The 23,682-nt window shown below is 34.4% G+C and overlaps 1 protein-coding gene across 1 annotated transcript in view; it reads left to right on the forward strand.

Moving 5' to 3' along the window:
- The window catches only part of GPC5 (glypican 5), a 598,063-nt gene that overhangs the window by 304,821 nt on the left and 269,560 nt on the right, over nt 1-23,682 (forward strand). The window contains exon 7 of the mRNA XM_058800184.1: nt 11,995-12,157. Coding sequence (XP_058656167.1) covers nt 11,995-12,157 — 163 coding nt within the window. The remainder of the gene's footprint in view (nt 1-11,994; nt 12,158-23,682) is intronic.

Here is a 23,682-nt window from a genome sequence, read left to right on the forward strand (position 1 = left end):
ATTTTGTGTGTGCTAGCTATAGGAATATGTGTGACTTTATAAATATTTATACATGGTTCAAAGCCATCTGTCAACAATTAAAATATATGTCATGTTTAATAACATAGTCTGCATAGATTAGGATTACTATAATTAGACTTTTGCGCACATATTACAGCTGCAAAATGTATGAGCCAGGCTTTCTCAGGAATTTCAAAAAAGGCTTCTTCTATTTTATAATATTCTCCATGGTACTTGATTGCATCTGAATAAGTAATGCTGCAGAGAAATAGCATAGGCAGCTACTTGAACTTGAAGCTAGCTTTTTTGAGAAAAGTTGTAATCTTATCACACATACAAAGACCCAATGGGATCTAAAGAATTGTTCCAGCAAATCTTTCTGAGAAGACTCTGATTGTAAATGGTTCACTTCTTTATGCACCAAGAAACCTGTTCTCAAGTAATGTACACGTCTGCTCCTTGACCACGTTCATATTTCAAGGATGCCTTAACTCTCTTGAAGATTTTGAAAAACAGGCATGATGCATTTTGACAAGACTAGGCAATGGGAACTATTTTAAGAATAGTTTGGAGGCAAAGAAGATTTAAAAACACAGTCCTTCATATATTGTAAGTCTCAATTTATGCAAAGCAGCCTTACTACACGAATATAACCAGAGAAGTGTAGTTATACAGAAATCATGAAAAGAAATGACAACTTGAGAATGGGGACAAGGAGCAAATTCTGTGGCAGGAAGGCCTTGTTTTAACCTCATTAAGAATTCACTTGTATTCTGGAGAGTGCTGGCACACAATCTCAGTGACTGGAGAACTTTCAGTGTAAGACTTAAGTGTGGCATAAATTATGTAATAGAGTTTATACTGGCATTCTCTCTGAAGGATATATTCTGAAAATTAAAAGAGTATGTATTGGACCTTAAGAAAAACTTGGTAAATAATGCAGAAGATTCTGGATCCATGTTTTTTCTGTGGTATGCTTTGTGGCAATCTCTTATTCTAGGACGGGGCCAAACAAAGTCACAGATAAGGAGTGGAGGTATGCTTTTGTGATTGATACTTGGTCTAACTAATATAAGGAGATTCCTGGATATAAGTTATATTAGTTATATTAAGGTTCTGCATAGTATCTTTTGTATTGCAGGGGAGGGGGAAGGAGAGATGGGACATGACAATATATTTGCACAGAGAATCCCTCCCCACAAAAGCTGTTCCACAGAAAACATTTCTATGGTCCATTATGAGAGAAATTATTACTGAAGGATTTTGTTTCTTACTGAGTTCTGCATTAAATTTTATAGGTGTCTACTGTCATATCATATTCTAGATCAATTTAGAATGCTCTCATTTAAGGGAAAAGTACATATGCAGCTGCTGAAGAGGAAAATCTATTTTTAATGTTTCAATTTTTTGAGTATATGGGACCATTTTTCACTTGCATTATCTACAGAGGAATGCCTAATGCAAAAGTAAAAGCTTCCTTCTATTTTATATTTGTACTTAATTTCCTTTCAATTGTTGCTAGAAGCATACTAGTTTTATGAAGTCACACAATATTGGCTTTGCTGTCAGCTTAATCTTCTTGAATTTTACACAGCAGATGTTGCTTTTCCTCACTCACTCAAGTCCACTGATGGGAGGGCTAGAAATGTCACCAAGCAGAAGAGAAAAGTAGCTTTATCATGCTGTTGCTGGATAAAGGAAAGCAGTGTGTCAGTCAGCACTGCTGGTGGGTCCCCTCCACTGACTGTCTACTGAATTCTCTGAAATCAGTTCACTGGATAAATCATCAATTTATTCACTCACAATAGGGTAGCAATAGAAATTTACCTCTAACAGTATAGGCACAATTTTGCTCATGATGGCATCACAGATTATTTCAATGCAGCTTTTCCTATAATGTCTTCTGAATGGCCCTCCAGAAGAAATGTCAAGTAGCATATTCTTATAAAGTGAAAAGTGTTCCATAAGGTCCTTCTTCTAAATGGCTCAATATTATGCCCTTTCACTTGCAGATCTGTGAAGTATAAGAAGAAATCAAAACCCGAAATAGCCTGTCTGTGATTTTCGTTATCTATCATGAAGCTTAATTTACTTCAGCTCTAACATCAAACTTCTGTTTCCACTGATAATGAGAAGAAACTAGGGTTTACAGATTATTAACTGTTAAGTAAAAAGCTGTGTCAAGGGAGTAAAACAAAGCTTATGTCTTAGTTTTGTAGACATAAGCTCCAAATTGCCACAGACTGGAAATACACAGGTGGAAAATTGATGTATTATAGATAATTTGCTGTAGAACCCATTTATAGCTTATTGTTCAGTAGCAATTTAATAAAAACATGTTGAACCATGGAACAAACTTTATTCTTAAAAAATAAAATTAAACATTTACATTTTGCTAATGCCATGATTTTTATGTCCAAGTAACAACCAGACTAATAACAGATTGATGTTACCATCAGTACAAATCAGTGCATGATAATGAGCTAATGATCGTGTACTCATGTCCGTAATGTCTGCATATATTAATCTTGCAGGTTGGTGAATTCTCTTCTGTGGGGGTATTAGTTGTTGGGTTTTTTTGGATTTGAAGGTATTTGAGATAATAATTTATGTTTGGATTTAACTGTTTATTATTTTTTTATTAGTAAAATAGTTTTACTATTGTGAGTTTGGTAGTTTTTCATTAGAAGGCACAAAATGGTTAATCTTTTGTTACAAGGTTTTTTAAGACTAAACTTTTTAATTAAGAATGGACACTTAGATTATTTTCTTTTTTAACTCAATAACTGGTTTCAAAGCTTGCAATGCAGACTTTTCTGCTTAATTACAAAATGCTGCTCAAATTTATAAGAAGAATCATGAAGAAGAAACTTAGGGTGACACTTTGTGTTTTCTATTTTGTTTCTATTTACAACATATTAAAAATCTTAAAACTTAACTTTTTTACCAAGTGATAAACTCTCTATAATTTATTTCACACTTTTTGGATTCTAGTCTATCTTGAAGTCTAGGAAATGTTCTCTATGAATGAGGGTCAAAGTCAGTGCTCCCCTGGGGGTCAGGGTTACTTCAGAGCAGACAGAGAAATATTCCTGGTGCCCTGGGTTTCCACACTCTTCCATTGCACAGCTTCACTGGTATGTGTTGGTTTCCTATTTTATTTGAAAAACTGCATCCTGCGTAATGATAGTCATGAGGTTATTGAAACTGGCTGTAATTCTGGTTAATTCTGCATATGTTTTTCCAAGTTCTAGCTGGTATCACTGAAAATGTTTGGTTTGAAACTTTATTTTAGAAAATTTGATTCTCAAGTTGTAATCAGCATTTTTCCTCACAAATAATTTGATTATTTTTGCTGTTTATATAGAGAGGGAACATACAGAAAACCAGTGAATTTTATATCTATAGCATTTAGATAGATGGTTAGGATCCCACTGTGCTTTTATCCAGTTGTGCATTGTTGTGCTATGAGCTGTGTTGTTACCAAACAAACAAAAATTGCACTGCCTGGCTAAAAGAATTAAGAATCCTCTTGATGAACATTTTTTAGTTATTTCTTTTCTATATTATTTTCTTTTCTGGAATCTTTGGATTCCAGCCTTTGCTTAGCTGAATAACTCCCAGCTTTAACTAGGATTATGGTTCAATTGTATGTGCTCAGATGCCTGGAACCATTCCAGCTGCTCGATGTTCCTTGGCCTCCAGCAGTTTCTTGATGTCTTCTGCAAATTCTCTGTCACTCCTGTCTCTCTGCACCAGATACTCTAGGTCATATCAAAAAGCACTAAACAATGATCTTCACAAAACTGAATCAAACTTCTAACTACTGAGGACTTTAGACACTTCACTTACATAAAAACATGTCAATTTTTTGACATCTACACTCAGGTATATGATTCTGAAGCCCAACCCCACCCAAAATCCTGGCTCTGTTTGTTCAAATGAGTTTTATCTGATCACAGTGTGCCATGTTATTTAAATCAATCCTTCTTCTTTTTTTTTTGGTTATACCTCATTAATCACTCATTAAAGCACTCAATATTAAGCTGTCTAGTGATTCACATATCCTGTTCTGGAAGGACATAATTTCACTCTACTATTAGGACCAAAGAAAACTGTCTAATATATGTCATATATGTCTCTCTATATCATCCCTTGCCAAGGAAGAAAGGTCCAAAAATTCAGATAAGGAGAACGTAAAGGATAAAGTTATTTCAAAATTATATGAAAAATTATTTGTAATATCTACTGGAAGGGGTTATAACCAATAACCTTCAAATAACTAAGAGGAAACAGATGAACAGAAAAGAATAGTGACAAAAAAACCAAACAAGCATATGCATGGATGAGTGAAACAGGCAAAGAATATTAGTCTCTAATCATTAATCTTATAAAATGTGACTTTTTTTCTGTTATTTCAGCTACTAGACAGAAATAAGAGTACCTTCTATGGTTCTGGGGTTTAGTTTTGCTCTCATTTGTTATCTCAGAAATGTCTAACTCTTTCTAACTAATTTTCTTAATTTTCTGAGGCTGATTTAAACCTGCAGTGAAATGTTAGCAAGACATGCATTTTTATGGATGGAAATACGTAAATATTTTTAAACAAATCAAGTTGATAGTGTGCATAACTGTGGTGGCAGGGATTGCACCAAGGGATAAGAGCCAAGCTTTTGCTCTTGTACTCACTCTGAACCAATAACAACTGGAAAGAAAAGTAATTTTTCATGACAGAACTCAAGTGAGAACCTGAGTTGGTGGGTTTGATGTAAAATGCAATCCCAGATACAAAGCAAGATTTCTATACATAAAAAATTGGGAAAAGGGTATTTGTGAATGGACAGTTCCATTTAGGAGCTGTATCTATATTACTCAGTAAAAGGAGGAAAAAGGGTGAGAGCACACTGCTCCACATCTCCAGTGATTACAAAGAGCCTCTTAATAAGTGGCTTAGGGAGGACTGGTTGGTGAACAGATGTAAGTTAGAAAGACTGAGAATTCAGTGTCTATCACGGTACCTTATTGCCTGGTTCTCTTTTTTTTGGCACTGTAGACATCCCAAAAAACCGGCAGAATAACCATATACAGGCTGCCTACTCAGAACAGTCTGTAGACTATTCTAAGGCTCAAATTGGGGTCAAGCATTTTTTTGGAGAGTGCTAGTTAGGTCAATTCAACTTTGTGATGGTCAGGAAGCATGCTAGGGATGGAATAAAATGTACAGTGTGTGCTTGTGCTCGAACCCATAGTCCCACTGTGAGGAACTGTACCTTCAATGAAAATTGCTAGTCATTGCTACCTGATTTAGCAATTAGCTTTCTTTGAAAATTTTGTTCTCTTACTAAGTGGTTTTGAATGCTACATAAATAACTACTGAGAAGGATTTTGAAGTAGTTGTGTAATAATAAGCTGGGGTGATTTTTATTTTTGCTATTCAGGCAGCAACTGATTTGATCCTGAGGTAGTAAAGGTATGTCAAGAAAGCACAAAGAGTAGGTTGAAGGTGTGTTGTGCAGTGCTGGTGCTCAGCCACATTTCTAATTTTTGCAGTTCAGTAAGCAGAATGAATGTCTATTTCTTTCTTTGCTCAGCTGAGTTAGCTTAGACTCGAGAGAAGTATTGTGTTACTTCCATCAGAAATTCAGGCTACTGGTGATTTTATGGAGAAGAATGAGTTTTCAGGCTTGAAACATAGAGTTGTAGCTCTGGATCTAGGCAGGAAACAGTGGGTTTGACATAGCAATGTATACATTGCTTGTACTTGGTATCATCTCAAAGGTATAAAGGTTATAGCTGATTAGAAATCTCATCCTCTCTGAGAAAATATTATCAAAAATAAAGAAAAGAGGTGATGTACTTATGTACTTCATACAAAAATACATATTTTTTTGTGTGAAGTACATAACTACATAATTTTTTTAAATAATTTTTTTTTCAATTAAAAAAAATCCCCACAGGGCACTCACTATTCATAAGGGACTATGAATTCTTGTACTAGTGATCTAAATACCAGTCTCCAATATAAGCTGGATTTCTAATTTGGAATGCATAGTTTTGTTAAGGAAATGAAACCCTACAGGACATTCTGGCCTACAGGCGTATGAATAAATTTTTTTAGAGATCACCAAAGGAAATTCTGATTTCTAAGTATTCGGATATGTAATGATAAGCAGAGGTAAAAAAAAAATAGCAGTTTTTTCCTCTCATTTGAAAGAGTTCAAGGAAGCGAGACTTCTAGAAGTAATTCTTCTGGATTTGACTTGATTAGCTAAATTGGATTCACTGCTGAGCTCCTTTAAGATACCCTCCAAAAGTACTTATGATGTGCACATAAATGAAAGAGAGGAAATTCTGTGACTGAGCTTAGTTCACACTGAACTGCAAGAGAGCATCAAGATATTTTCATTGAAATACAATACAATAAAATGTATAGACAATCCATATTTCCCATTAAGGTCTATGACAAAGAATAAGTGAATAGGATACTAGATTTTTGAATCACATCAGTTTCTATCATGTAAACATTTTATTGCAAAAATTTTATTGCCTTTCAGTGTTCATCATTCATTAGACATTGTCCTTGTTTCAGAAGGGATAGAGTTAATTTTCTCCCTAGCAGCTGGTATTATGCTGTGTTTTGGATTTAGGGCAAGAATAATGTTAATAATACCGCAACATTTTAATTGCTGTTGAGCCGTGCTTACTCTGTCAAGGCCTTTTTGTCTTCTCTTGCTGCCCTGCCAGCGAGCAGGGCTGGAGGTGTGCAAGAAGATGGGCCCAAATGATCCAAGAGTTATCCCTTACCATACAAAATTACACTTAGAATGTAAACTGGGGAGAGCTGGCTGGTCATCCACTGGTCAGGTCATCAGTCAGAGGGTGGTGAGAAATTCCATTGTGCATCGCTTGTTTTGTACATTCTTTCATCACCCTCACTATTATTATTTGCCATTCCTTTTATGTCCTACTACACTTTTTTTATCCGAACCCGTAAGTTTTACCATTTTCCTGATTTTCTCCTCATCCCACTGAGGAGGAGTGAGTGAATGGCTGTCTGGTGTTCCTGCCGAGATAAACAACAGGGATTAAATCACTTGCAACTTCCTGTTAAACAGAAAAATACAAAACAGAGTACACTCTTGCCATTTTGGATTTACTTATATGAATTTATACATTTTTGAGAGGTAGAAGGGACTATTTCAGTTTTTTACTTTAACCTCACACATACCATGTCCTTGAACTTCTGAATTAATTCATGTTTTAAGGCCAAAGTCTATGTGAACCAGGAAATAAAACAACCAAACAAACAAACAAACAAAAAAAAACCCAACAAAACCCCCCTCAAAAGTCTAAATAAACCAAACCAAACTAAAAAATCCCCCTTACCCCAACTGTTGATTATTACTATTAATTACTGACATTTTTTTTATATAGATCAATCTGAATGTTTTTAAATGTATGATTCCTGTAGCATAGATTTTTTTTTAATTCACTTTGAATGTTTAAAGAAAAAAAAATATTTATTTGCCATTTTCATATGCTTTGGCCTGCCAAATCTGTTAAATCTGTATTTGCCATATAGGCACTTGCAAGGCTTATAAGGCTGGTTAAATCTTGAGATCAAGGGTTTTCTGAGTGTATGAAAGGATGAGCTCTGTGGCTAAAACAAAAGGATTTTTGGTTCCATTTTAATCACTGTAATGGAATTCACTTCTGGGCCATCCTTTCTGAACAAAGACAATGAGAATGGGATTTAGGAGTAATATAACATCCCTAATCTGACTTAGTATTCCTATTTCTGTCCCCAAAGATGTCCCATTAAAATCTTTGGCTAGAACACTGCTCTGAGTAATTCATATTCCGCTGGCTACACAGGACACCCACAATTAATTTACGAAACAGAATATTTTGTCTTTAATATGCATGTAATACAATATTTAGACTTGCAAATTTACTTTTGTCTGTATTTTATTGTAGTACGTATTTTAAAATTCACTCAATTGCCTCACTTGCCAGATGAGATTTTCTTAGTTTGTCACTTCTTTTTGTTATTTAGTAGTTCTCCAGTTCCCGTGGCAATAAGAGATTTATCATTACCACTTGGTTTTTCATTTTGCTTTACAGATCATCAATAAAAGTCTCAAATAAACTTGAAATATTACAAGGCCCTATAGGATTGTACAATAATCATACATCCTTAGTGATAATTTTCCTAATTATGCTTATACTCTGAGATTTGTTGAGAAGCTTCAACAACCCTCATAAGATGCCTCTGTAGCTGCTGAAAGCAGTTCATTTTCTTACTGAAATGTTACAGAGCAGAGTCATATATTTACAGAACCTTGCAAGTACTTTAATACAACAATGTAACTTCTGTAATGCAAATATTTCCATTCTAAAATGTGAAATGTCACAAATTTTATTAATGGTTCTTTTTGGTATTATAACCTTGTTCAGAATTGCTTTTGGGTCAAAGAAAGCATTTCACTAAGCCATCAGTACTGGTCCTGAGAGGTATTTTGGCAACTGAGCACTAAAAGATCTAAGGGGGAGGCCAGACTTCCCAAAGCTATGCAGGAAAGCTGTGAAGCTGAAGACTCCCAAGGACCTTTTAGTTGATTTATACCCAAATCATTCCCCCATGCACATATACCATAGTAGTGGTGCACAAATTTTCTGGGAAAATAAAACACCACTAGCAGAGGAAATGCTTTTAATACCAAAGTCTTAGTTCAATAAACTTCCATCAACATTAAGAACCAGCAAATCTATAATATTGGTGTATCTACTGCAGTCTCAGAACAGAGGTGAATTAACCCTTGCCACTCATTCAAATAAACACAGTTGCCAAGAATATTTGCTGCCTCTTTAATTGAAATTGAAAGACAATGATGTGTGATTCAGTTATGGCGTTTGTGGCTTCAGGGTTTTTGAGACAAAAAATTTGATACAATGGAGTAAGTTTTAGACAAAAGAAGAAAAGAAACTATTACACTATGACACAGCAGGAAAACAGTCATTGTACTTTTTGGAGGGGCAGATAGTATACAGCTAATAACCCTCCTCATTCAGCTGGAAGACCCAGTAAGCATATACAACAGAATTTTCCAGTTAGAACATGTACTTATTTTCCTCTCATAGAATAGCTTTATAAAAAGTGCAGCAGAAGAGAACAATTCTTCTAAACAACTTTTATCTTTATTTATAATGTGAATCAATTTAGCTTTGAAGCACTACATGGATTTCTGTTTAATAAAGAATTTATACTAGATCCAAGTCTTGCTTAGTAGAGGACCAGCACTAAGACTTGTGAACTTATATGGAAACAAAATTTCTTCTTCTACATTTAAGGAGACTGAATTGAGAATAACAAAGTCCAAATAACAAATGAGCTTAATCATTATTTAATTTCTACTATTTCAAGCATAGTAAAAAGTTTGAAAAAAGTTAGTGTACTTTTTCAATACTGGACCTACCTTTAAAGCAATTAAGTGGGATCATCTGTATTTTTAGGTTTCTAGTCATAAGTCAATAATGCATAATAATAAGAAAAAAAAGGAAGAAAAAGACAGGAAAGAGAAATAACTAAGTATGCTGAAATTTAAAGACGCAACAAAATATAAAACCTTACTAAGCCAATATATTTGTAAGACTGAGACAGAGATATAGAGGAGGATGCATGTTCTCTGGCTGAAAAAAATGTGTGTTTACATATATATATATATATATATATATATATATATATATATATATGAATATACAAACACTAGATATATATTGTATATATGGTATATATGTATATGGCATATTGTAGAAAATTTGCCAACACATTTTGTTTGAAAAACTGTCTGTCTTGCGGGCAGTTCCTGCCCATGTTTATGCCACAGATCTCAGGAATAGAGTACCTTATCACACAACTGGCCCTGGGAATGTGTCACAATATGAATTGGGGTGAAAAAGAAGTGTGTTTTTTAACTGAGTGTAGTTCATTAAATAGTCTGTGTTTTGGTTCAATAAATACTAGTTTTTAGAAGTATGGCATGGCTTACACAATGAGCAGGGAGCAGAGCAGCAGTACCAAGGATCTTTTTTTCCTCTTAGCTAAGTAGTTTGTCTTTCAGGTAGCATATAAATGTCTAATAAAACTTTTGAATTAAAAGTGCTGCATAAATTGGCTCTGCTAATTCAGTGGTGAGAGGCATTCTCCTGTTCTTACACAGAGGATCAAGTGGATTTTATGGAAGCATTGAGATTTATCTGAATGATCTCATTGCAGTAGTGATTAAAATATTTTTTGTTGGGCACTGTACAGCACTTAAGAGATCCTTGTCTGGGAAGTGATTCCATAAGCTGAAAATAAACTGAGTATGTAGGTTGAAAATATGAACCCAGTATCTTGTTAAACAACAAAGCAAACACATTTTTGAAGCTATAAAACAACTGAGTCTGTTTCTAACTAATTAATATCTTCCTAAAGAGAAAATACTATCTGATTATTAAATTAAAGAATCTGAGACAGCGAGGTTTTGGCCAGTGTAAAGAAGTCGTCCTAGATTGAAGCATGAGTAATGTACAAACCTGTACAAACTGGCATTTTGGATGAGATGAGGTTATAAGAATTATTAACATTTGTAAGAACCTGGGTTTTTATAGGTGATGGTCTTCATATATATCTGACAGATAAACTGAAATGAATCTGAATGGGGAAGAAGGCACTTTGTGTGTATATGACAGTTGTACCACCTCGTATTTAAATACTGTATGACAGCACTTGTACATTTGATAAATGAGAGACATTAACATTATTCAGATAACTGCTCAGCACTGCTCAACAGAGTGAAGAAATGTTTAAACAGATCTCTATTGTTTTCCTATAAAAAATGCAGATATCATTGCAATCTCTACAGTGAGAAATAAAAAGGAGTCAGAGAACAATCTTATTTACTGGAACTGAATAATCTACACTGCTTAGGCCAGTACCAGCTACCCCTTTGTTTTATTTTACCTCACTTTTATTAGTTCAACCCAAGTAATACCTGGATGTCCTTTGGAAACAGTTCTCTCCATGCTAGCCCTGCCTCTGAATGTACTAGTTTGGTCTGCTGTCCCTTGCTCAGGCATTTGATATCATCCCAACAATTTTTTTTTTCAGCTTCTACTACATTGCTGTATGACACACTCAGAGCAGAAAAGGGTGTTTTGGATTCACCAATATGGAACTGCAACACAGCTCTCACACTATTTCAGATATTTCAAATGCGACAAATTCACATAAAACAATAAATGTATCTTAAGTGTCAGTAGACGCCACATGGGCCTTTAAAAGATCCAGATCCAGCTGTTAAGTAGCACAGATGCTGTCTGCTCCAAGTGGGTCTATAAGAAAGGGGCAACAAACATTTTAGTGGGGTCTGTTGTGGTAGAAATGAGGGCAATAGTTTTAAACTGAAGGAGATTTGATTTAGACCACATATAATGAAGAAGTTTTTTGTAGTGAGGGTGGTGAGATGCTGAAACAAGTTTCCCAGGAAAGCAGTAGATGACCCAGCCCTGGAAAGATTTAAAATCAGGTTGGGTTGGGGCTCTGAACAACCTGGTCCAGTTGAAGATGTCCTTGCTCATTGCAGGGGAATTTGCACCAAAGATGGCCTTTAAAGGTCTCTTCCAACCCATACTTTTCTGTGATTCTATGTACTTAACCACTCCACTTGGCCTCTGGGAAAGAAATTGGTGATTTTCTTATATAGTGATAAAGACAATTTGTGGGTTTTTAATTAAAACGAAACAATACATCTCCAAATGCCACTCTTTTAAATCTATCAGTGTAAGTCAGTGTTAAAGAAAAAAAAATTTAAAAATTCAGAATTCTCATTCTATTGATCCTGAAATTTCCTTTTCAAATCAGGTAATTACTAGGGACTTATGTGAAATTTTTGGTACTCTCTGAAGCTCTCCACATGTACTACTAACTTGCATACTATATCTTGTCTTCAGCTGTTGCAGGGCAAATCATTTCCAAAATATGACAAATGGGATCTCCAACAAACAGGCAGTGGTGGAGGTGTAGATGAACAAATCAGTGGTGATTGTGATGATGAAGATGGTTGTGGAGGATCTGGAAGTGGAGAATTCAAAAGAGTCCTGAAAATAACAGACGGTAAGTCCATGATTCTGTTTCTTTCATGCATTTTAAGAGTGAATTGGTATGTTTTCCACTAATCCATGCCACTATGTTATCTCAGAAAATATGTGAAAAGTTGCCTGTGTAGTGCTGCAAGATTTACAGGAATAGGCCTATGATTATAGGATTTCTGTGAGCACAGTATCAATGAGTATCAGTTTTATCATAACACATGTTAAAATACACTTGGCCCAATATAGACTTAACACAGTATTTTAGTCAAATAATAGGCATAAAGTGGCATGTCCCTCTGAGTTATTACCTTAATGTAAGAGATTTGGCAGTTAAAAAGAGAAACTGAACTAATTTTTGATGGAACTGTGGCAAACCATGAGGTTTAGGGCAGGTAGCTGCATTTCATGGAAAACTATTGGAACCAATGTACTAAAGCACTCAACAATAATGCCACTGCTGTTTCTTATACGTCTTTCCACTTTTCTTAGTCTTGTTTTTGTGTAGTTTGGGGTCTTATTTGGTTGCATTGTATTTTTGTTTTGTTTATTCTCTGAAACACATTTGTAATAATTTTCATTAAAAATCCTGTGGCTATGCACTTGATAGGCATAGAACTCTAACCACAAGCAAAGTAAGTTACTACTGCTCTGAATCAGGACATTTTGCAGCACATATGATTTCTCTTCTTATTTCTCTTCGAGTGTAGAAATATAGGCAGAGATGGTGGCAATAGATAAATATTTTCATCTAAACTCCATTTCTCCATTTTGAATTATTTTTTCTGCATTTTGTGTTATCTGCACTCACTGAATTTGAGGGTGTTGCATGTTTTCAGGCTTAGATGTGAAATCCAGGTTCTTTTTGACTTGACAGTAAAGAGGCAATTAAAAATGTGGCTGTAGAGATCATGTAGTTTCCCATTTCTTTTTGAACTGCTGGAAAAATGTGGCAGAACATTCTGGGTTATGCCTTAACAATTCAGTTTGAAACCAGCCTAAGATCTTGCACTGACACTTAATCTATACATTTTCAAGTCCTACTAAAAGTCTAGATGGGATTTTGAGCAATATCTAAAAAAGTTTGGACACTTACTTCCTTAGAGTGCCCTTGGAGGTTTAACTTTAGAGAAAGAAGTTAGGAGTTCAAATATTTAAAACCAGATGTTCTTTGTAATACTGCATATATATCTATTTGATAATGACACACTGTGGTATTGAAGTACTGTAAAATGGTCTTAGAACGTGACTAGAGCTATTAAGAAAGTATTAAGTGAAAAAAGAATTTCAAGAACAGTATATTTCATTTCACTCTCTTCTACTGCATTAGAATTTTCTTAATATTGATATATTTAGTGCAATCTTTTCAAAATGTAAAAATTATAATTAGCCTTCATATCCTCTTTATCCTACATCTTCTAAATTGCCAGAATTATAAGCTGTGTGCTAGGCATAGTGAAATTTACATGAATTCTGTTTCATTTGAACATTTTCTAAGATATTATAGAACAAAAATATGAACCCATAATTTTTGATATTTTGACTTGTGCATAAATCTTGAGCTACTAGTACCTCCCTTGAGCTACTAGTACCTCCCATGAAATCACAACTTCTCATGTTGTGATTTCGTGGATTTAAGCTGGCATGAATTCCCTTTTTGGAATTCAACTTAAAAGTTGTCTTCAATGTGTACCAGAAAGAGTCCTACTTTGTTCTGAGGCATCAGGTATGGGCTGTCCAACAGAACAGTTAAAACATTCAATTTTGTAGAATTTTATTACAATATAGATCAAGATTTTTTTTCAGAAATCACTTGTGTCTTTAAGTATATGTTAAAGTGTATGTTTAAGATAAATGAAAAAGGTGCTTGAAAAATTATTCTATTGCATCACTGATATATGAGTAGGACTTTGGGAATTTAAAGTTAGATTTAAAGTGGGAACCAATACATTTTAGTAAGAAAACAAAATTGTCTTCTCAAGATTTAAAATTTTATGTGAGGAACTAGAGTTGAAAAAAACATAAACAGAATTAGAATTTAGGCTTATATTTTTAACATCTATACATATACTTGTGTTGAAAAAATGTACATATGTACATATGCACTTATGTGCATATACTTATGATGAAAAAAATATATACATAATAAGAATTTAGGCTTATATTTTTAACATCTATGCATATACTTATGCAACATATATAATTTTGTGTAATTTTCTTAGCTTTGGGTGACTGGTATCAATTAAAAGCATAGTTTTTAAACAGAAGAGATAGAATCACTATGATGACATTGCTTACAGCTACTTGAAAAGTATGTCTGAATTTCAGGCAAGTGTACAAGTCGACCACAGTAATTTTGATCCTCAGCACTACCTTTTCTACAGAGTCATAAAGTCAGTATTATTTTTCCTTATCAAAAAACTTCCTGCATTTGTTTATTTCTGGACAACTTTGCTTTCTCTCATAAGCAGCCAGGAAAGAAAGGGGGATTGCTATGTATTTTTTTTTTCCATAGTTGAGTCTAGAAGTCCTAGCCATAGCCCAGGCTCTCTTTTGGTAGCTTCTGCAGACATTTTCACCAAGGAGATAATCCTGTGTGCAACAAATCAATGATCTTAATAAGCTATTAAAGTATGATACAGAACCAGCCCCCCTTATTACATTGCTGTGTATAAAAATAAAGACACATCCACCTCTTTTTTTGATGCTATGTCATTGCCTTTTGGATGTGTGCCTGATACTCAAACCCAGAAGGAACAGAGAGGAAGGGAAGGGATATACTTTTGCCAAACAAACTTTTACCAATTTTATGTGTACATGTAGCTTGTGAAGTGGAAGATTACCTGTTTCCACATTCAGTGTTAGAGATGTAAGAATTTATTTCATTTGGTGCTGAAGACTGACAAATTTGTGGTGACAGCCTTTGGGCTTAGAAGGCAAATGAAGAGATCTGGTATTTGTAATATAGAAGTAATAGCCTTGCATTACAAAAATGTTTAAAATTACTTATATTTTGAAAAAATATATATCTTTTAAAAAATCTAGTTTTTCAAAATCTAGATTTCAAATAGTCCAATCAATGTATTATATTTAATGCTTCAAAGTGCTGCAATTGTGCTGACAAGTTTCTCTTTTAAAAGTACTTTTAAAATACGGTAAATCGTGCAGCTATTTGAAGAAATGTTACTAGAAAGGATAGTGTACTTTAAATGTATAAAATAAACAGTAGTATAAAGTCTTGACACTTCATTTGCTAGTTTTATTCTCCTCTAACCTGGGAGCTCCCACAGGACTATTTCATGTGCCACAATGAATTACCTCTTTGAAACCCCCTGCGGAACGCAGCAGTAATAACAACAAATACTTATCACCTACATATTGATTTGGATCTGTTTTCAAATAGCTCTGTGAGGAGGGGCCAATCCCAATATCACTCCATTGAGGTTCTCAATACCATCTATCAAAATTCTCATAATACTTCTAGCAAGACCACCGATTCACTGGAAAGTGCTCTACCACTTGTCTGTCTTTCTTTGCTCATTTTAACATGCAGCACACATGTTTCTACACTGCAGCCAGAGCTCTCCTAGTGATCTCCCTGATCTCAGGGCTCAAATATGCAGAAATATCGAGGATATCTTTGTGCTTAAGATATACATGGGCAAACCTTGTCTCCCACTTTTTTTTTTTTTTTAAATTTCACCCAAAGTTCATCCTCTTTGAAGAAAGAAGTCTCCTAAATGTTTTATTTCTCAGGCTTCTTAACCTGTGGATTATTAATTTTTTTGTTCAAATCATGCTGGAGAGTTAAAATGCCTTGGAAAAGGCTTTATGTTGTGATCTCTATATAAATAAACCAGTCTATGTCTCTTGCCTGACATTATACTGCATTCTCAAGTCTCAATGTCCTTTCTCCTCTTTCTGCTCCTTCACCCACTTCACTATAGTTGCTTTTCTCATTGTTAAATCTGATTCTGGTGGCATATTCTGGGACCAAAACTACTTAAAGCCGGCAATAAAATCTCCATTATGATGTTTGCCATCTGTTAAATTCTTTTTAACTCTCATCTACATTCTGTTACCTCAGTAAAGTAAGACATCCCTTATGTCTGAGTAGGATTTCAGGTTTTATTTACACACTAGAGTATTCTTCCTAATTCCTAAATGTTAATGTGAGGTGTTATTCAGGTGTCTTTGGAAGGGCTACATGACTTCACTGTTCATAGTTCACTCAGTTCAGAACATCTCAGTTCTAATAAAAATGAATAAGAAAAAAAAAGTTCTTGCTGTGAATGCCACATTTGGTCTAAATAGTGCAATAATAAATTTAACAATAACATTCTCATAGGCTATTGTTAATTGAGAGGCTGGAAGAATCTCACCCTTCCTTTTCACATAAAGACTTATCATAATCTGAGCTCTTTTCTCTCATAGCTCTCGTCTTTTGTGGAGCTGAAAATCTTTTGAAGAGAGAGATTTATTGCAGTTAGTACATTCCCATGAAAAATTTGCATTTCCAGAATTAGTAAATACTAAGCAAGAAGATACATATTGTCAACACATATGAAGTTCAAAGATTTTTCCGTGGGCATGATCAAGTGTTGGCACAAAAATACGTGATGATATAAATTATTGAAACATAAACAAAGACAAAGGATGCACGAGTTCCAAAGATTTCTACCAAAAAAAAGAAAAATTCCCCAAAACACTTTTGGGTTCTTAAGCATAGACTTTCACCGGGCAGTGAAGTTTGAACAGATAAAGTTGTCAGATGTATAACAACATGAGGCACTGCGGTGAGTTTACAGGTGCCAAGTGCCACCAAAATGCACAGCACTGTGGGGGCTGCTATGGGAAAATGAACTGCAGCTCAGCCAGAACCAACACAAGCAGTGAGAGAAAAACCAAAAGGATTGCGCTTAAAATGCCCTTGAAAAACTGAGAAAAGTTACAATAAAACTTTCTTATGCAATATTTTGCAAAAAAGCGTGACCTGCATAATGACATTATGCATTTGAAAAAAGACAATATTTCAATTTTTGATTGTATTCTGTTTAAAGAGTATCATCTCTCTCTCAGCACGTTGTCTCATGAATCAACATTCCTACTTTTTGAGTGATTCATTTAACCCGAGTAATGGATTAAAACTGTACTGTCAGAATGGACTGTTAATTCAAAAACAAACAAGGGGAAGGGTTATGTAAAATTTGCTAAGGGAATTTACACAGAGGCTGAAATTAAGTCAAATAATATAAAAATTCATATTTTGCAGCAGTGTAATTTTTTTGCCTTGTATTAATATGTTACATTGACATTAAGATTTTTATGACAGCAGCTATCACACACAAACAAAGCAGAACAATTCTCTTCAAAGTTTTTAAGTTATCATGAAGTGTTTAATGAGCACACTCACTGGTCTAAAACAGCACATCAGAGCAGTGCAATTATTTCAAACAACCTGCATTAATAACATGGGGTTATATTTGGCTGGGAATTTCCTTATAATAATACCAATAATTCTGAAGTTACCAGAAATCTGGAGTCTTTTACTACATGTATTATTTCATTGAACAAATGTATAAATATTTATAATGTGCAAATGTACAAATGTAAAAATATTTTCCCTCGCGGTTACCAGTAAAGAAACAAACTTCTGGCAAAGTGCTAATGTTTATTGCTTTCTCATCCATTCTATAATATTTCCTGATGAAAACTAATAAGATATTAGGTGTCATAGCTACTTATCAGGATTGAGAATGTCCTAAATGCTTTCTTATTTCCAAAGCAGTAGAATCAAAGTAGCCAGTGCCACTCTTACAAAAGTGCTACTGTACAGCACCTGCCTGTTCAACAAATTCTGGTTTATTACTTATTACTAGTTTTTAAAAACTTCCAAAATCCACTTCCTGCCTACTGCTTTATGCCTCCCAAACTTGAGGACAGAAGATATACTCCAGTATGTCCTTCTCTGCTCTGGATTCTCCTGTGAAGAGAGGAAAAATAACAAGAACAAAAAAATTATATATAAAATACTATATTTACATATAAAGATTATAACTCTTCAAGAGCTCCTTTTTGGAAATATCAGAGAAATACAGAATATGGTATTGTGTGGTCAAGGCATCATGCAGGTTGTGTCTCATCTGACCTGGTGTGCTATACATCAGAATAAAGTTAATATCTTTGTGGAGATAGACACTTTATGTGGTAATGGATTAATAAAAGAGTAATTTATCAGCCTGGAGAACACTAAGGCTCCAATTAACTCCTCTCTGTGGATTTATGCATTTTCTTCTAACTTTTGACCAGCATGGACATCCTTCAGGCTATTCCCTTGTATAGAGGGAGGGGAAAAAACCCCAAAATCTTGTGATCAGTCTTCCAGATATGCAAACGCTTCAAAGCTTTCAATCAACAAGTTAGATACTTTGTAAGTAACTTGATAGAAGAATTAATACCATTTCCTTATTTCACCTGAATTTTATGCCAAAGAGCACAGAAGCAATTACAGAGGTAAAGAAAGCCAAGTACAGATACAGTCCTTGCTTAAATTGACCTGACAGTGAATGTCAAGTTTCCTACTGTGGACTACAAGATTTAATTCTGAATGGTACTGTTAAGAAAGGTGGAGAGTAAAAACACCTTCTGTGTGGAAGTTTTTGCCCTACATAAGGCAAGGTTGTATTCCCTCTTTTGAAATGGGGTGCATTGTTTTGTGAGTTCCCTCATTTCCTCCTCCTCCTCCAGAGGATCTTTCAGACATATCTCGAACACAAACGACCAGCTAGAAAAAATATAGACCTTTTCTTGATTGATTCATAAGGGTAAAAAAAGCCGACATTGAATTCTTTAAAATGCATCAAGAGCAATCACTAAATGCCACTTCTTCTAGCTAAGCAAGAAATGGTTAACCATAAACATTCCACAAACAAAGAATAAAATGTGACTATAAATGCAAATGGTTTATGTGATACCATAGAGTTTGTGTTATTTATTAATCTAATGCCCTGAAATGAGCCAGTGGCAAACCAGTTAAGGCTAATCCTTCAAAAAGCAGCATGCTCTCCCAAGTACATTGTTTCCTAGCTCTACCTACTGTAAGTGTCTCTCTCTGGGGCAAAGACTCTTTAGTCATTTGGGCAGAGCAGGAGATAATAATCAGGCAAAGCCTCTACAGCTATAGTTAAAACCATTCAGCTGGCAGAGAGACTAAAATCAGAATAACCACTGCACCAATGTCTGATCTGAATTTAGGTTTGTTTTGTTTTTCTAAAAAAACGTCTAAAGTTTTATGATTCATCCTTTTAACAGAGAAGAACTTTGAAAATTTCATCAAGGGAACAACTCTTAAAAAAATAAGTGTACCATCTTTTTTTTCCATACTAGACAATAAAATTCCTTATCTATATTAGGTTATGGACTATTTAGTTTTGCATGTGCATCTGATAAATGCAAAATCAAGTCAAAATACACTGCTAGTTTATGCAAAGTATGGTTACTAGGAAAATAATAAGGCTAATTTGCTAGGTTTGAAATTACTTCTGATTGACTTTATTCAGAGTAGGCATCACTTCATTGACTTCATATGAATTTGTATTTTCCAGAGAGACCACGTAATAAGTTCAGATGGAATTAAAAAGTTCTAATTGTACTTTTAAAGGCATTACCTTCTAATAATATCACTACTTCTGAACTTGGTAGAAATTTGGAGCCTTTTAATGCATGTAATATTTAATTGAACCAATTTCACTATTATATTTTAATAATTTCTGATTAGCCATTGATTATAATTAATTAAATAAATATTCATTCATCATATTCAAATATTTATTTTTAATGTGTTCTTTGAAATGTGTCTCATAATAATGTATTAAGGATATGAAGAAAAAACATTTTTATAACTCTTAATCCCTGTATTCTAACCACATTTACTGTTTAATCAAATACTTCCATTAATTCAGTGGATGAGAATTTATAATGTTTTCCTTTACACAAAACAGAAATGAGCAGGTCTTTTGTGGCAAAAATACATTCCTCCTAATTAATTGTATTTTAAATCAATCCCTTTCTCTAAGTAGTGATGTCTAATCCTCAAAGACATGAGAGTTTTTACTTCAAATAAGCCCTCAAAAGTCAATGTATTTTTAAACAACAGACCTCCTGAATAGTTACTTTAATCTCCAGTTACCCTTATGACTGATTTTATTGTGCCTAGGAGATCTTTCTATAAGGAATCCTTCATAATTTCGAAGAGTTCTTTTTAAATCTGTCTATCATCTTTTAATTTTTTTTGGCAGAAGGAGGGGAAGAGCAGCATCTCACTCTTGATGTTCCATTTCCCATACTACCTGTGATAGCTTTTATTATCCAACCATGGATGATTCTTTTACTCTTCTGGTTTACTTCTACTCTATTGACCAAAAGCCTCAAAATGAGTTGTCCTTTATTTTATTTTTTTTTTTTGTAGAAATCAACTGGTTTTATTTATTTGAGTAAGAGAATATATAAAGCTAGCCTCCGTAGTTTTAAACTATTACCATATTCTAGTAACAATTCCTTTAAATGATCAGATTAACTACTTCAAGTTTACAGTAAAAATGCTACTTGTAACCATCCAAAATCTAAACATGAATATTGGAGGCAGCTATAGGCTACTGTGTATTTCATTTCTTTCCTTAGTAGGCAATCCTCCTTTAATAACGATAGACACAGAGACAGGATTTTTTGTCATAAGCTAAAATGTTTAGACTTGTTTTATAATCACTGTAAAGGAATTAACACGTATCACTGAAAAGGAGTAAGCACATGAGGACACAGTTCATTAGGCCTACATTAAGCATGTCTGTTGAGAATTGTGCCCTACAATCCTTGTTTCTCTCAACTGTCTGTAAAGGGACAAGCTTTAGTGCCTTTAGTACAGATACCTCAAGTTAGAAAATGCCTTCCCAAAGTTAGCTTCTTTTGAATTCACTCTGGTTCTGATTCAATATTGATTTTTACTTTTAGATAAGGGTTAAATATCTTTAAATGTACTTCACAGTCTTATTGTCAGTATCACTAATGACTTCTTGCAATAAAAAATAGAGGGGTACTTGCAAATACAACTAATAAGATCTGTAAAACAGAATTCATGTTGTCTCAAAGCTCTAGTTTGCTGGGAGAAGAAATCATTCCTATTCTCCATCATCTGTGATGTAGAAAGTGGGTAGTGGTGAAAAAACAATTGGGAATGTCTGTAAATACCATGGTGTGTTTTGTTATCAAACTGTCTTGCTATCTTTTTTACCTGTTTCTCCTTTTAGATTTTGAACACAAAAATAAATGTAAAAATATAACAACACAAAACTTTCATAGCCATTACATGAATAAGAAATTACTTCACTGAATCAAAAAGGAATTGTAAAACACTTCTAAAATCTACTTATGAAAGAATCTGTCCTTTTTCAAAGTTGTGAATGATTTCAGACTGTTATATTTCTATTTCTTAAACAGACTGTAACCATGATAAATGTCACACTTGGATTTACTCAAAGGTGATTTATAGTCAAAGGTAGCTCTTTGGCCTGTCATGCATCTCCAGGCTTTATTATATTCTTTTAGGAAATCAAAGTGTGTGTGATATCCTGCGAGTTCCCTTTGCAACCTGTGCAGAGACTTAAATTAGATTAGTTTCATATTTGTGTCTTCCACTATTAATGATTATAACTCCAATGCCTTGACTAATCTACTTCTCAGTAATTCATGCTCAAACCATTTGCTAACTTTTAAATAAAAGAGAATCAATTAATTTTTGTTTGCTACAGAAGCTTAGCACTATCTTTTTTTTTTTTTCCCCAAGAAACAATGTAAGGGAGATACAAGCCTAAGAAAGATCTAGATCTTAAAATCTGCAAAACTTGTGTGAACATATACATATATATATATATATATACACACATATTCACACGCTTATAAAAATCATCAGAAGTTCCCTAAAAAAGAGTGAAACTATTCAAAATACTCAGTTATGACCTCTATTCTGTAAAATAATGTATCTGGAAGACAGCAAGTGGATTTTTCTTTTTCTTTTGTTATTTTGAAGGGAAGCAGTGAGGTATAATTCCAATCTGGTTCAGGATTGTGATGTCTCATTTCTACAAGCAGTCTAATAATAGGCACTAGTACTGATATTAGGTTTCCAGAATTAAATGTATGGAAAAGGTTTTTGCAAGGCTGTGTGGAAAAGATTTTGCAAGGCAAAACACTATAGCAGATACCTAAGTGGAGAGGTGGGACTCTGTTGCTTAGACAAACTGTCATTTCAGCAGATCATTTCAGGAGTCCATTTCTGTATGTTGTCACTGGTTTATTTTGATTGTATGAACTCTTTTTCCAGTCCCTATGGCAGACACTAGCTCAGATTGATTGCTCTAGATACCTACATTTAGATAATATAAACTGGACATAAATTCCAGTTCTTGGGTTTTCACAGGTTGGCTAACAAGAACAACTTTCCCAGATATTGGCCAGTAGCAGTGAGGTTAGACATGCTTAACTTTAGTTATTTTCCCTATTTAAAGCCCCATTAGGCAGACACTTCTCAAGGCCAGTAGATGTGCTTAAGGAAGGGAAAAATCTCCTGCTTCATTGTGATATGCTGAAAGAGAAGGTTACACCACAGCTCAATAGCCACAGACTTCATCAAAGCATCCTTTGTGGAGCCACGTAGTCACTAGCATTTTTTATGTCAAGCCCATTACATCTCTGAAACATGGATGTTTCCTCCCATTTCTATTCCTTTCTCAAGTTCATGCTGCCTGCAGTCATCCCCAGGTAAATGCTTTTACAGCACAAACTGAGTACAGGGCCTCCTGAGTAGCTGCTACATCTCTCATAGAGGCACAAGATTTGGGCTTGTTATAAACATGGAGAGACCACACGGAAAGATAGGTCAGATTTCTAGAAAGGACTTGAAACCCTTGTTTTTATTTTATTATCACTAATGCCCTATGGACATAGTTCAATCAATGTCATTTTAATTCAGGGCCAAAATGTCTCTGAGACCTAGTCTGCAGAAGCAAAAATGTAGCCTTGAGAACAGGGATAAGATGAAATAAAATATCTAAGAATAAGAAAACACCAAAGAGGATTTTTTTGAGGAAAGTGTTTGATTGAGACGTCTGAATGAGAACAAGTCTGAATAGAGGAGGATGTAAGAGAGAAATGCAGAAATGTCCTTGTACACTTCCTTTACCATGTCTCTTCCACCATTTCTCATTTTTTTCCCCAGTGTTCACAGTCTAAAGTAGAAATGCTCATAAATGTAAGTCTGCATCTCTGAGGCTAAAGAGTAAATCCTGTGATCAGCTTTGGGATGTGAGAAACACAGTTTATGGCACTTGCACAGCTGATAGTGATGTAGAAAGTATAATATTCTTAAGAGAATCTTATGGATTGTAACAGTGACATTTGCAAAATATGTCAGTTGCTAGAGTGGAGACAGCTAGCTGTTAAAAAATATTTCTGAAATGTCAAGGAGCAAAACCAGAATGTGGGAGTTGTTCTAAAAGG

Source organism: Ammospiza caudacuta, chromosome 2 (assembly GCF_027887145.1).
Source record: "Ammospiza caudacuta isolate bAmmCau1 chromosome 2, bAmmCau1.pri, whole genome shotgun sequence".
In the NCBI taxonomy this organism is placed as follows: Eukaryota; Metazoa; Chordata; class Aves; order Passeriformes; family Passerellidae; genus Ammospiza; species Ammospiza caudacuta.